The following is a 15,152-nucleotide window of genomic DNA, read 5'->3' as shown; positions in this document are numbered from 1 at the left end:
AGAGAGAGAGAGAGAGAGAGAGAGAGAGAGAGAGAGAGAGAGAGAGATCCCTGGGCAAGGCATTTCCCTTCAGCCTGAGCTTCCTTTTCTGTCATTTTGGGGACAATAATCAATGCAATGCTTACACCACAGGTTAAATGTGAGGGAAATATTTTGTTAGCCATATTATTAAAGTTGAGTCCTGTAGCTCTAGTTTTCTTTTGCTGCTAATTCGAATGGTATTTTGTGATTTACAAAGTGTTTTCACATCCTACAGATGATAATTCATATGAACCTCATGACAACCCTATGGTGAAAACGGGACAAATATTATCCTTGTTTTACAGATGAGGAAACTAAGGCCAGAGTTGTCAAAGGATTAAAGATTTCCTTACTCCTCCTATACCTTGAGGTCTTTAAAGCCAAACTGTTTCTTTCCCTATTCATCTCCTTGGCAGAATCTACTCTCCCAAAATGCCAAACAATCAGGGTATGTTTTGGGCAGTGGTAGGTCTAATCTGATATTCAGAGCTGACTTGAGCTGAATTTGGGGAAAGCAGGTGGGGGGGGGTAGAGTGGTGTTCTCCCCAAATGTAAGAAGGTAGAAGCGGTTTAAACCCTACTCAGAACTCCACATGGCCCAAGAAACCACTTGGGAAATCAGAAGAAGATTCTAGGCCAAGCTCTTGAACCATAGAATAGTCCAGGAGGGCTGGGACCTGTCCTGACAGATGGATGACCTTCAGAGACTTGGGTAATACCTGGTTTAGCAACCAATTTCTTTCTGTTTTAGAGGTGGAAAGGAGGGTGTAGGCACTGCTCCAGTCTCCAGATCCTACCTTCAGGGTTAAAAGTCAGGCACCAAATCCCAATATTTGGCTTAATGTGTTGGAAAGAGGCCTGGCCCCAGAGTTGAAAGACCTGAAATTGAATCTCAGTTCACACCCCTTGACTCTGTGACCTTGGCAGAGTCATTCCCCTTTCCAGGTGGATTCCCTCCCCTTTGAAATGAGTTGGACATTCCATTAGGTTTGGAGCTGATGTTTGACCAGAGCCGGAATGGGCTTAAGCCTGAAAGAAAAGATAACTCCAAGGTGATATATATATATATGCATCCGGTGGAATGGGGCAGGAAGTGGGCTCTTCTAGCTGAGGGCCACAGTGTACCTCTGGTCCTGAAACCTCCACCAAAATGATCTCGGGGAGAGAGAGGAGAAGAGAGTCCTGTAGGTGGTGCTGGAGAACCAGGCAGCCTTCCACTCCCCATTAAACTCTTGGGGAGGGGGGGCCGTGTGGGAGGAGGGGGGCTGTCTCTGGGAAATGTGCGCATTTATTCAGTAGCAAGAGTGCAGACCTCATAAATTGAGAGAGAAAGGCAGCGGTAGCCAGCCTCCGATATTTCCCCCCCATCTCTTTGAATATAATTTTAGATTTAGATTCAGATTAAATCTAAGGGGAAAGCACTTTATAAGACTGAGAGCTGTGTAGTTGCGAGAGCCAGGGTTATGAGCTATCAAATGCAGTTACATTAAGACAGATTATACTGGGCAAATTGAGCCATTTAGAAGGTGAGAATCAAAGAAAAACTCTGATCCTCTCTTCCCTCCTACTCTCTGCTCTCTGTGTCTCGTCTCCCTCTCTCGCTCTCTCTAAATTGCAGCCCCTAGTCTCTTGCAATTCTGAGGCACAAAAAAGTAGGTGAGACTGCTTTTGTATCTGCAAAGTGCTTCACTTCTGAATGTAATTCTAGCTGAGTGCAATCTAGGTTAAGAGCTGGACAACCGGGTAATTAGAGCTCGCTGGCTGCCAAAGGGCTGTCCGCTGTGCTGTAGCTCATCCCCGTTCCTGGAGCCGAGACCTCTCCTCCCTGGAGCGGAGGCTGCAGCGGCTGGAGACGCAACGCCTGCCCTCGGACACTTCTTCTTGCAGCCGGAGATGATGGTGTTGGACAAGGAAGACGGTAGGTAGGCTGAGGAGACCCCCCCTACCCCCACCCCACCAGGCTCCCTCTACTCATGCCTCCCCTATCCCATCCCGGCAGGCTGCCCCTGCCTCGGCACGGCAGCTCTCCTGGCAGGAGCAGACAGGGGCCAGCAGGCACGCGAGTGTGCCTCAGTGCCAAGGGCCGACCCGCTGTGGTCGCCCTTCTCCCTGGCATTAATGAAAAGTGATCTAGCCCAGAAGGCGTCACTCCACGCTCTGTTTGTTGAAGGATGTACAGTAGGAACCATTTCTGCCCGTTTGAATCATCCAGGCTGAGAGCCCAGTGACTCATATTGGTCGGGGCTTTCGAGGGCTTCTTTATATAGTTCGGGTGGGCGGGTGGGCGGGAGGGTGTGGTGCGGGGTGTGGGGTGTGTGTGTGTGTGTGTGTGTGTATATGCTTGGGGATTGGGTGTGCATCCCTCTCTGGGAGGCAAAGTGCAGGCACCCCGAGCCCCCTCGCTGCCTGATGGCCCGTCATCCTCATCTGTCCTGTTTAGGATTTTGTCTGCGGCTTCCCTGCCCAGCCCAGCCATAAACCCCACAGCCCTAATCTCATCTTCTCCCCCAAGCAGTGGGAGCGAATTGTCGCTTTCCCAGAGCCTTGAGGAGGAAGGGGGCGAGCAAGGTGCACAGTAGGGGAGAGCAGCCCGAAATGTCAAGGGACTGACCCAAGGCTGCTCGCCCCTGAACTTTAGCAGCAGCAGCAGGCGGCATGTACAGGGAGGATGCCATCCCAGCACAGGGCAGGAATAGAAGCTTCCCAACCCAGCGAGTATGGAAGAAAACTGCTCCTCTCCCCCCAGGGTAAAGTTTAGGAGGTGGGTCCCCCGCAGGATATCCCCTTCCTGGCCTCTGCTCATTGGGTACTATTCCTGGACTTTGCTGTGTCCATTTCTCTGGGCTCTCTAGGAAGGGTGAGAGTGAAGTTAAGGTGAGGAGTTTTGTAATGGCTTATAATTGTTGCCGTGGCCCCAAGAGGGGCCTGACTGGTCAGACGCTTCCGGAAATCCCTCATCCCCAGGCCTTGGCCAAATGGGAATCATCCAGCGGGTTGGTGGACTTGGGAGCAGAGAGCTGATGAGCTTATTCAACAGAATAGAGGCTCACTGGGTTGCAGCCAAAAATGGAATAGAAGAATCATTAGAGATGGGTTGCATGGGACCTCCTCCACTGGTGGAGGAGAGGCAACTGTCAGACATGGGTCCCAGCACTGCCAGACTGGGCATGTTTTGGGGAAAGAGAACTGGAGGTGCCACAAGAGTGTCATGGGTGGAGGAAACAGGAGCAACATTGCAGCCAAGACCCGCTTGACCCTCCGATTACCCATGGGTGCTAACTGCATGTGGGACACATGAAGGATGATCTGACAATGTCCAACTCTTACCTCCTCCCCTGGTGACACGACCAGCTGGTTATTTCCCCCCTAATCCGTCCCAGTTAGCAAAAACTGATGGAAAAGTCCCTAGAGTGGAATTGAGGCCGGCCACCTGCCCACAGTCGTAAGTGACTGTTTGAGTGGGAGCCCTGCTCCCATCTTTTCCCTTTCGTGGCTGAGATCTCCTCTTCTAACCTCCTCTCCATCAGCCAGCAGACAAGAGAACTCGCCAGCTACGCAGCCTCTATGGGCCCCATTGCAAGGTAGGATTATTTCCACTGGGACCCTGAATGTGGAGTCCGAAGATCTGGCTATAGGTTCTGCTACTTACTGCTGGTGTGACCTTGGACAAACAAATCCCTTGATCTCTTTGGGCCTCTGTTTGCTCGTATGTAAGATGCAAGGCTGGACCCGGTGAGATCTGAGATGCTGGCTCTGCTCGGTAGGGCTGAGTCACTTCAGTTGTAACCAACCCCATGGCCACGATAGTCAGGCCTAGGACAGCTGCACCCCTGTATGTTTGAACATACATAGTTCATATGAAGGCATGACATATTCTCGTGGCATTTATACACATACATGCCACTTTCAATCAAAGTTCAGCTGTTCTAGGGTGCAGCTGGGTAGCTCAGTGGATGGAGAGCCAGGCCTAGAGACAGGAGGTCCTTGGTTCAAATCCGGCCTCAGACACTTCCCAGCTGTGTGACCCTGGGCAAGTCACTTGACCCCCATTACCCACTCTTACCACTCTTCTGCCTTGAAGCCAATACACAATATTGACTCCAAGATGGAAGGTAAGGGTTTAAAAAGAAAAAAAAGTTCAGCTGTTCTAAAGCTAATCAAGGGAATCCCTTGGGGGGGGGGGAGGCTGGACATAGGGTATAGGGAAGGTGGTAACATAATGCCTGAGATGCCTGAGTCTGGTTTTCCAGCAAGCCCTCTTCTCCTTGGCCCCCTACATCAGGCGATGTGAGTGATACCTTTAATGTTATTTTACAGATGAGGAAACTAAGGCCAACAAGTTAAGTGGCATGTCTAGGGTCACACAGCTAGTAAGTGTCTGCGACAGCATTTGAATTCAAGTCTTCTTGACTCCAAGTGTAACATTCTATTCACTGTACCGCCTCAAAAGTAGGGGCGAACTTCTGACAAAGACACAGGCTTCTCACCTTGAAGTGTCCTCTGCAGCTCTCCTGGCTTGGTTGGGTCCTAAGGGCAGCCGGCCTGCCCTTGCCTTGCCAACAGACCCTCTCTATGCCACCCAGGCTGATAAGTTCTCTGGCTTTGTAGAAACTGTACTGTCCTCCACACTGAGCTTGAGCTCTGTCTTTCTTGTCCAAACCCACGCCCATGCCATAATCACTCCAGGAGTGATTTAGCAAGGATTCTTCATCTCCTGCCTTGAGCAACAATAAGGGACCATCTCCTCACCCTTATCTCTAGGTCCTCCTAAGACTGGTGTTCTATGGGGAAGAGTGACAATGAGTGGATACAGAGAATTTAAGGAACTAACCCCACAGCACAGAGCAAGCCGGGGATGGAATTGGAAACTGGACTGCCTCCCGACTGGAACGAAATTAGAGGCTTGGTTCTTCATTCTGTATCGTTTCCCAGTTCCTTGTCTTATAAACCATTTTAAAATAGGATAAGAGTAGGAATTGGACACATGATTTCACTGTTGTCAGGAGCTACCCCCTACTAACAAGGGTGCACATTTTCTCAAAAAAATAAAGTCTTAAGAGAGTTGCCCAGATCAGTGGTGTCAGATTCAACTAGAAACGGATCCCTGGGAATCCGATATTGACTTAGACAATCAAAAATGTACATTACTTATGAGGTATCGTATTTTTGTTTTGTAAAAAATATTCCTAATTACAACTTAATCTAGTTCAAGCTGTACAGCTACTGGAGATTTTACATGACTTGTCAGTATGCCTCAGAGGCAAGACTGGAACCCAGATCTCTATTCACTACTGCGCTAAAATTGCCTCTTAATTTTAAAATGATCTGCTATATATATTTTTTGTCAGAAGAGGCTGGGGTGTGAGATACACGGTAGATACAGAACCTATAAAAGTTTGTGTGTGGGTGTGGGTGCTTGAGTATGTATAGAAGACACTAAATATATAGGGCAGGTGAGAGGATTCATGGAAGGAAGAAATCAATACGTTTGGGTTTGATTGTCTATAGAAGAGATCTTTTGTACAATCTGTGCTGTTCACTAATCCCACTATCTGAAACAGCGAGTTCGTATTTAAGAGTTGCTAGGATTCCATCTAATGCTAAGTCTGTATGCAGCAGAGGGACGGGATTAAATCTGATGGTTCTGTCCAGTCAGCCCTGTTCTGTAGCAGAGGAAAGAGACGAGGCGGCTGCCAAGGTGCTGAAAGATTACGAGGCGAACCAAAGAGTTCATCTAGTCCAACTATCTCATTGAACAGATGAGGTAACTGAGGCTAAGATAAATGGTTTGCTCAAGGTAAAATGGAAGAAGGGGCAGCAATGGATTCAAATGCAATACTCCAAACTATGATGTCAGGAGGATCATAGTCCCATGGTTAGGAACATGAAGGATGGAAGGGTTCCAAATTCACTGCCCTCCCTTGATCTCACAAGGAGACAGTTAAGATAAACCAGACTACTTTATTTCTAAAAGATTTTTTAATTCTTCCTTTTAAAGTCTGCCTTTACCATACCATAGTCTCTTCCCATTGCCTAAGCATGATGAGGTGACTCTAGGCTCCTGAAGCCTTTGTGTAGTTCATAGTTCTAGAACTGGAAGAGACCTTAAAGGTCATATAATCCAACCCCCTCACTTCCCACATGAAGAGGCTTGCCTATTGTCAAATAGCTAGTGGAAGAAAGATTTGAGCCCAATTCTTATGACTCCTCAATTCAGAATTCTTTTTAAAAAGAAGTGTATTTTTTATATAAAGCAAATTTATTTTCTCTCTTTTCCACTCTAACCCACATTGAAAAAAGAAAAATCAAACTCTTCTAACAAGTGTTCATAACCAATCAAAACAAATTTTGGCTTCAGCTATATCCTCTCCCCTCCCTTCCCCACCCTGGAAAAAAATGTCTCAATTTGATTCCTGAGTCTATCATCCTTCTATCAGGAGATGGATATCATATTTCATTATGTGCCCTTTGGAACTCATGGTCAGACAGTGATTAGAGTCTCTTTCAAATTGATGTTGGGAACTACCTGACTTTCAGACTGTTTTGTCTTTATAAAATTGTTATCTTATAAATGACTCTCCTGGTTCTGCTCTCTTCACTTGCATCAGTTTATACAAGTTTTTCCAGTTTCTCTGAAACCATCCCCTTCTCTTATTCTTATTCTGTTATTCTTATATCCTGTCACATTCATATACCATAATATGCTTGATCAGTTTTCATTCCTTTGCCGCCACTTTGTAATAATAATAATAGCAGCTAACACTCTGTGCCAGGTATCATGATAGGTGCTTTACAATAATTGTCTTATTTGATCTCACAACAATGCCATGAAGTGCAATTATTCCCATTTTATAGATGAGGAAATTTGATACAAACAGAGGTTAAGTGATTTGCTCAGGGTCAGATAGCTAGCTAGTAAGTGGCTGAGGCTGGACTTGAACTCCACACTCAATGGTCTATCAACTATACCACCCAGATGCCTTCACTTCCAAATTCTTTCTACCACACCATGATGATTCCTCTGAAGTCAGTGCTCCACAACTTCCATCAGGTCCAGCCAAGTTGGAAAGGCTTTACTAGACTGTCTATCCTTGGCGAGCCAGCCAGCCTGGCTGAATGATGGGACTTCTCACAAGAAGCTCAACCACCTGGGGATGCACTTCTTATCTATAAACCATGATAAATATTAAGAGAGTACAATGATCAGTATTGATGGAGAGCATATCTACACAGAGCAAACAGCAACTCCTTAACATTTGCCTTACGGGGAGGTCAACTTTGACTGATATCATTGGCCTTTGCTCTAGCCCTTAGTTATAAAGGACAGGGTTATTCCTGACCCTTGGGGCTGCAAGCATGGCTGGTCATCTCATACCTCTCTTCTCACTGCCTCTGCTCCAAAGATTTTTCTTGCCTTCCTGAGTAAAAAGAAAGTGGGCACGACCAGCTCTCCACAATCCCTCACATCTTTCCAAGGCCTCGAGGGGAAGAGGACAGAGATATCTGTCTCTCCCCTCTCTCATGCTTCATAGTCTGTTTTGTTTTGTCTTGATGCTTCAAAGGAATTAGGGGAGTACACAAGTATAGGGTCTTAAACCTTCTCCCCCCCCAGAAAAGCTTGAAAATCTTTTACCCCAATCTGAGTAGCAGGCTCTTGGAAGGAGATTTTGCTCCAGTTTGCTCTGGAGTAGGTCTGCAAGCGACTCGGGACTGTGAAAAACCAAAGCGGTCACGGTGGTGCTTGGCTTTCATGTTTCACTTCTGAGAGATAATAAAATATCAATCGGGTTTTGCCGTAGCAACGGTTTTTAAGAGACTTTCTGAAGTATTGAATTGTCAGATTTTTTTTTTTGCTTTTAAAGCACAGTGCATTATTAATAAAGTAATCCATTAGGTCGAACTGTGAGGGTCACCACAGAGATGGGCAGCGAGTTCAGCTTCTCAAATGGTTAAACTTAGGGTTTTCAGATTAATTGCTTTTATTTGGGAAGTGGTTCTTGGCCTCCTAGGCCCAGGTTTACAGGAAGCTCAGGAACAGGGCTTTAGTGAAGCCCCACCATCCATTCCAAGGCTACGTTCAGTGCAGCTGATGCCAGACAGCTGACCCACCCCAGCTCTAAAGTAAGAACACAAGACCTTAGCTTGGGCAAGCTGATGTCAGAGCCCCAGCTCTGCCCCCCACCCCCAGCAAGCCATCTGACCTTGACCAAGTCTCTTCGTATCAGGCTGCACCGGCAACCCAGATTAAGTAAAGAGATGCACGTGGGTAAGGAGCTTGAGGAGATTTGGTAATGACTGGTGGGTAGGGAAGGAAAGGACTCAAAAGAGTGTTTGGTTCTCGGATAGCCTGATGTTCCAGAAGGAAATTGTAGACATAGACAACTAGGCTATATGCTTGCCTCCTCAGTAACCAAGTTTCTCTTGGTGTCCTGAAAAGTGAGGGCAAACGCATTACTCTCCATTAAAAAAAATCAGGTAGATAGTGATGTATTTTAGTTGGGGGAAAAAGCACTGAATTTGGAATCAGAGGACTTGGGTTCTTCTAATCAAAACCCTTCTAGTGAACTTCTGTGTGATCTGGAGCAGGGCCCTTCCTCCTCCTAAGGTCTCAGTTTCCTCCTCTGTAAAATTAGAGGGTTGTATCAGTTCATCTAGGGATGCTTCGAGCTTGAAATCCTATAATTCTGCTTTTTAAATGACAAACTAACCAAGCAGTCTTATAGAAACAGCTCCCATCTTTACAGCACTTGAAGATTTACAAAGTGATTCCTCCCCACCCCAACCACCCTTGGAAGCAGGTGATGGAAGTTTTTTAGATAAAGAAACTAAGATCCAAGGGATGGGAAATGACATGACCAAGGTTAAACAGCTAATGGGGAGAGAGTTGGACTTTGAATCTAAATCTCCTACCCCTGAATTCAGTATAGTTTCTCCAATGTGACTATTCCCTAAATCCTGACCAGTGACAGTAAGGGCTGCTCAGCCTTCTTTCATGATAGATTGGAGGTATAAAAATATATTCTAAGGCATTTTTAATAAAAAAAAAGTGTTGAATGAGAATGAAACTGGATGCAACTAGGCTATAATTTTTTAAAATTAAATTAAATAGTATTTTTTCTGCCCCACCCCACCCCCATTGGGAAAAAAAACAAAACCTTGTAAGAAATATTAAGCTATAAATTTTTATTGCCATTGTCTCCAGCCCCGTTTGCTATTGTTCAGTCATTTCAGTCATGTCTAACTCTTTGTGATGCTATTTGGGGTTTTCTTGGCAAAGGTAGTGGAGTGGTTTGTCATGTCCTTCTCCCGGTCATTTTACAGAGAAGGAAACTGAGGCAAATATGGTAAAGTGACTTGCCCAGGGTCTAGTAATTATCTGAGGCCATATTTGAACTCAGATCTTTCTGACTCCAGGCCTGGCACTCTATCTACTGTGCCACCTAGATGCCCCATTACATGGGACAGTTTTAAGTTGAATTTGGGACCTTTTGTCTATGGTTGCCATTCTGGACTGGTCCTGTGGCATCCCCAAGTAGGCAGAGGTCCTGAAGGGGCTCTTTGATCTGCTAATATAGAGATGGGTTAGAGATAAGAGGAGGCTGACCTTATCCAGGTCTAGGCAGCAGAGTGTTACGGCTGGTACTAGGCTTCAATAAAAAGAAATGTTACATAAGCAACTATCAGAGCTCTGTAATTGCTCAGTACTGGAGGAGGTATAAAGTTTAAATAAGATACCGTGCCTTTCCTCAGGGGACTGGTAGTCTGGTAAGGAGAGAAGATACAAACAGAGATTATTATAAAATGGATCATTGAATGATGAATACGTTAGAGAGGTCTAAAACAAAAGGCTTTGTGAGGTCATGGGAGGCAGGGAATAAGGTTGCTAGTCACTGAGTAGTTTGAGAACAACTTCCTGAAAGAGATAGCACTTGAGATGGGCTTAAAAGGATGACTAGGACTTCTTACCAGTATGACCTTGGACAAGTCACTCCATCCCTATTGCCTAGCCCTTACCACTCTTCTGCCTTGGAACCAATACTTTGTATTGGTTGAAAGATAGAAGAAGAGGGTTTAAGAAAAAAATGACTAGGAATTCAGTAGTTCAAGTTAAAGAGTTAAAGAGGAGGAAAGAGGGCATTTCAGGAACTGGGAACAGCCTGAGAAAAGACCCAGAGGTAGGAGAGGTGACACATATATACATAGAGGGAGAAGGGAGTGTATCCCAGGTAAGTATGAAGGCAGAGAGATGGCAGCTAGAAAGCAAGAAGGCTGATAAAGTCTGGATGCAGAGTGCATGAAAGAAAAGAATGTGAAATGTGAGTTAGAGACAGACCACCAGGCAAGGTTTTCAGTCCCAACCTGGAGAGTTTGTTTTATCCTAGAGGCAACAGGGAGTGGTTGAAACTTTGGGAGCCTGGAAATGACACTGTATGCACCATTATTGACTGTGTGGAAGATGGGAGATTGACATCGTATCATGGGCTCCGTCCTGAGACCCGGGTCTGTAAAATACCAGGTATTTTTCCTTTCTGGGCCAGACTGACCCCATATGGTACCTTCCTCATGACTTTATAACCCAGGTGGGCAGAGGATCACACACACACACACACACACACACACACACACACACACACTCACTCACAAAAAGAGAGGGGGGGAGAGAGAACTATCACTCATCTCCTTATCTCTGAGACCCCAGATGTATATAACATCTGGTACACTAACACTCCAGATAGCTAATGGATCAGCTCAGAATCTAATGGGAGAAAGTCCCCTTTGGTGAAGGCTCCAGCTGCCTTAGATGCAGAATCTCTTAGGGTTCTAAGACCCTGGGGGCAACTGATGACAACTTTGGTGATCAGGTTCCCTGGGATTATAGAAAGCTCCCAATTTTTGATGGATGCTAGTTCTCTTTGGTGCCCGGCCATCTGACTCCCTGTGGAGGGTTTGGACCAGCAGACAAGGAGTTATTATAGAACTCCCCTCCCCAGTGAGCAGTCAGAGTCCCATGGTCCATACCAGCCATCACTCCCACCCCCCAATCCTATAGCCCAGTGGACAGGAGGCCCTGTTTGGAGTATTGCCCATCTCCAACCTTTCGATAAGAGGCCAAGTCCTGTGGTGACTGGAGGAGGGATTTTGCCAGGTGGTTCTAGAGAACTGGCTGCATTTAATGTTCAGACACCAGGCACCTGGACCCCCATAGAGCAGTCAGATTGCTGGGTTATAATAAATACCCAGCAGTAATTACATACCTTTCCCTTCCTCCTTCCCACATTTCTCTCCCCCCACCCTCCCACCCCCCTTGCCCATGGAAATCCAGCGATGCACGCACTCACTCTGAGGTCAGCCTGATGCGTATGTGGGCCTTCAGCCCACCAAGCCCTGGTGCCAGATGGGAATTGGCTTTGGGAAAGGAGCTCTCTCCTGTCTTTCTCCTTTGTGATCTCCCAGTCATTTGCCCACGCATGGCAATAAAGGGTAAAACGCAAGTAACATAAATTGGTCTGTCTTCCTGAATCCATGTCTCGCTAATGTACCCAGATTAACTCAACTGTAAATTGTCTCCTTTGGATGCTGGTGTCTTGCTAAAAGTTTCCTCTATGATTCATGATTTGGATTGCTTTTAACAGCTATTGGCTAAGCAATATGGTAAGGGTACAAGGTGATGCAATTGGCATTAGTGGGAGGGTGCACAGGAGCATATAATGCAGTCAATACTACATTAACTACTGCTGCCCAATTACAGAAACGGGGAGAGTGGCTTTTAGGAGCATTAGGACTCCATGGAAGCGCTGAGATCACCTGCTGCTGCATCCCTAAAAGCTTCACCCTTTGTGTGCTGGACTGGGGCCCACACTCCCCCAGTAAGTGAGCCTGTCAGAGAGGGAAAAAAAAGAGCCTCCCTTCCTTCCCCCCCTCACTCCCTCCCCCTTCTAGAGCCGATCACCCCGAAGATGCTTTTAGCACAAAGAAATGGAAATCTTCCTATGCTGGGAGCTGACCTTTCCTCTCCTAATCTCCTGGAGCAGGGCAGGCTCTGTGGAGACACTAAACCACCTTTCAGTGGCCAGGCTGCCTCCACAAGACTAGCATTTCCATTTAATTCCAAAGAGCCCTTTTAGAGTGATGATCTTTTGGGTGTCCTATCTGTGAGCCTTGCAGAAAGGAGCCCTATTCTGGCCCTTTACCCTTTCTCCAATCAGTATATTATTGTTCATGAGAGGAAGCTGACCAGCAACGAGAGGCGCCCATAGAAGAGGCCATTTGAGAGGCCGAGCCCTCTGCAGTCAGGACATGTGCAGATTGTACAAATATAACAGCCACCGCCACTGCTGGAGCCCATAAAAGCCAAAAGCAATCGTTTGGGATGTGGAGAGGTGCCTGGACTCCCACAAGCCAAGTTAGGGACTTTTTCTGAATGGAGTGTGACTTAGCAGACTCTGTCCAATTAGCTAAGTCTGTCCTAGTCTGGCCCCAAACTATCTTTTGAGCCTTACTCCTTCCCTTCACATCATCTGAATTCCTGCCAAACAGGAATATCCCCCATCCCTTGTTTATGTCTTGCTAGCCCTCCCCTCTCTGTATTTGCTTATGGCAATGACTGAAAATGGACTTCCCTCCATTTGGATCTCCCTCCCTGATCCCTCCCTGTTCAAATATTTCCCCATTCCTTGAAACGTTTCCCCTGCCTGATCCTCTCTCCCCCTTCTTCCAGTGAAAGTGAACCCTTTTCATGTTTCTTTTTTATTTTAAAATTTTCTTTTTCTTTTGAATTTCAACAAACAGAAAAACATGAAAAGGAAAATTCTACATGAAACTAAGTTTTTATTATATCATTTTTCAAAAATTGTATAACAAATTTAGTAAGATAGTAACAAAACTGCCTGTTTTATGAACTTTATAGACTTAATCTCAATCTCCTTCATGCCACAGCTATTTATGGATCAGCTTTATCTATTTCCTTCCCATTAAGATCACAGATCTAATAATAGCAAGCATTTATAAAGGGCTTCAAGGTTTACAAAATTCTCAACTGGTTCTCATAACAACTTTATGAAGTAGGTACTATTATTGTCCCATTTTACCAATGAGAAAATGTTAAGTGATTTGTGGAGGGGTCACCCAGTCGGGAAGTGTCAGAGGCAGACTTTGAATTCAGATCTTCCTGATGGCAAGTCCAGTTAGTACATCACCTCATTTCCTCTAGAACTGAAAGGGACCACAGTGACCATCAGTCTCTTCATTTTACAGATGTAAAAAGTCCAAAGTCACATAGATGGTAAGCAACAGAGTAAAATTTGAACTCAGGTCATCTGACTCCAAAGTCAATGTTCTTTCTACTGCATCATGCATTAGAGTATGAGCTCCTTGAGAAAAAGGTGTGTATCAAACGCACACACCCACCCACAGACATATTAGAAAATTGGTACCTTTGGTGTTGAGCCCAACACCTTATAAAAAGGTTTGTGTTTCACATGAGCTTTGAATGAATGCATGAGTGAATGATTCTGAGTCCTGTGTCTCTGGCCCAAAAGGTATTGGGACAGACTCAGAAAAGAAAACCCCTGACTAGGAAGGAAACACACCCAAATCATGGATTAAGGGGAACAGACATTTACACAGAAAGTTACTAATACAGCAAGGACTTGAACTCAGCTCTCTCATACTACTAGGGCCTCTAGTCAGGTGCCAAAATATGACTGAGCCTCTGAAGAGAGAGGTCAGAATCTCATACTAGCACTGTTCATAGTGAAACCTAATCTAAATAGCATCAGGGAGAGAGGCCCAGGTCCCCAAGCTGACTAATCTGTCTATCCAGAGGATGTGGCTTTCTCTTCAAACTCACAGGGGCTCTTGAATTGGAAGAGGCAACCCCCCCCCAACCCCATCTCCAGAAAGCTGGCCTTACATTAATCAGCCAACATCTCTGAAGATGCTTCCTAGGAGAATGAAACCTATAAAAGGAGCTTTAGGGCACCTGGTGCTCTCCTTGGTGCTAGGATCAAGGCTGCCTTGCATCGCCAAGCCTGTTTCCCAGCACTGGCTCTAGCACATACTACTGTGCAGGGACACATCCAGCCTGCCTGCCTGACCCAGGATTTGGCCCACATGCTGACTGAAAGCCAAACAGGCTAGCCCAGAAGGGATCGAGTCCTTCATCCATCTAGAACTTCAAGTAAAGACTGAATGCCCAACTGTTAAGGATTATTGAAATAAAGGTCTGCTAAAGTCTCTTCCATGCCAATGATTCTGTGAAGTTTTCCCATTCCTGCCATGGTTTAGAAGGCCACAGAACCTAAGCTGTACTGACTTTTCCCTTGACTCTCTTGACTAGTCTGTGTCCCTCTTGCCTAGAAAGCTTTCTCCCCTGCCTCTCCCAGCCCAGTTCTCCTCAGTTTTCCAGATCCTACCCACATTCAAGGGACAACTCAAATTCATGTCTAGAAAGTCTTCCCCAATTGCTCTGAGCTATTCTCTCACCCCACTCTCACCCTACTCTGGAATCCCACCTCTTACCCTTAAATCCAGCACCCACTAGTTCAGGGAGGGGCCTCCCAAACTTTTTCAGACCCTGAACCCCTTGGTTTCCATTCAACATTTCAGTTCCCCCTATTTAATATGAAAGGAAGCAAAATCTAGAGTTAACAAAGCATAGGTACACAAGAAAGAAGGCAAACTCAGAAGACATCAAAAATTCTGGATTCTTGGATATAAGTTGTTATAGATGGAATGAAAGTCTTTTGGAATAGTTCAGTGCGATAGTATAGTTATTTGGCAAATGGCTCCCATACCTTATGGACAAGCTTCTTATACCACCTAGAGGGAGAAATACCCCATGTTAGAAACTCCTGGTTTAGTGCTTAATTGTTCCTGATTGCTTAATAAGACAAGAGTATAAAATGGCAGAATTGGGTTGCTGTTAAAAGATGGAGCATAGAACATAAGAGTTGGGTGGTAAACTAGAACATAGAACATCAGACCTCAAAGGAATAGTAGAATATTGGATGTTATTTAGGAGGGGCCTCTGGGATCATCTAGAACAGAAATTCTAAACATCATTGATATCATAGATAGAACCCTTTGGAAGTCTGGTAAAACCTTCATTGCCCTTCTCAAAATATGTTTCT

General features: G+C 45.6%; 1 protein-coding gene across 1 annotated transcript in view; it reads left to right on the top strand.

The window, feature by feature from the left end:
* The first annotated feature begins 1,756 nt into the window (after positions 1-1,756).
* Positions 1,757-15,152, top strand: part of LMO1 (LIM domain only 1) — a 63,705-nt gene continuing 50,309 nt past the window's right edge. The window contains exon 1 of the mRNA XM_044681812.1: positions 1,757-1,939. Within this exon, the coding sequence (XP_044537747.1) occupies positions 1,915-1,939 (25 nt within the window). The 5' untranslated portion in view covers positions 1,757-1,914. The remainder of the gene's footprint in view (positions 1,940-15,152) is intronic.

The sequence above is a fragment of the Gracilinanus agilis genome, chromosome 6 (genome assembly GCF_016433145.1).
Source record: "Gracilinanus agilis isolate LMUSP501 chromosome 6, AgileGrace, whole genome shotgun sequence".
Lineage (NCBI taxonomy): Eukaryota > Metazoa > Chordata > Mammalia > Didelphimorphia > Didelphidae > Gracilinanus > Gracilinanus agilis.
The sequence above is the reverse complement of the archived record's forward strand: the minus strand, read 5'-3'. Positions and strand labels throughout refer to the sequence as shown.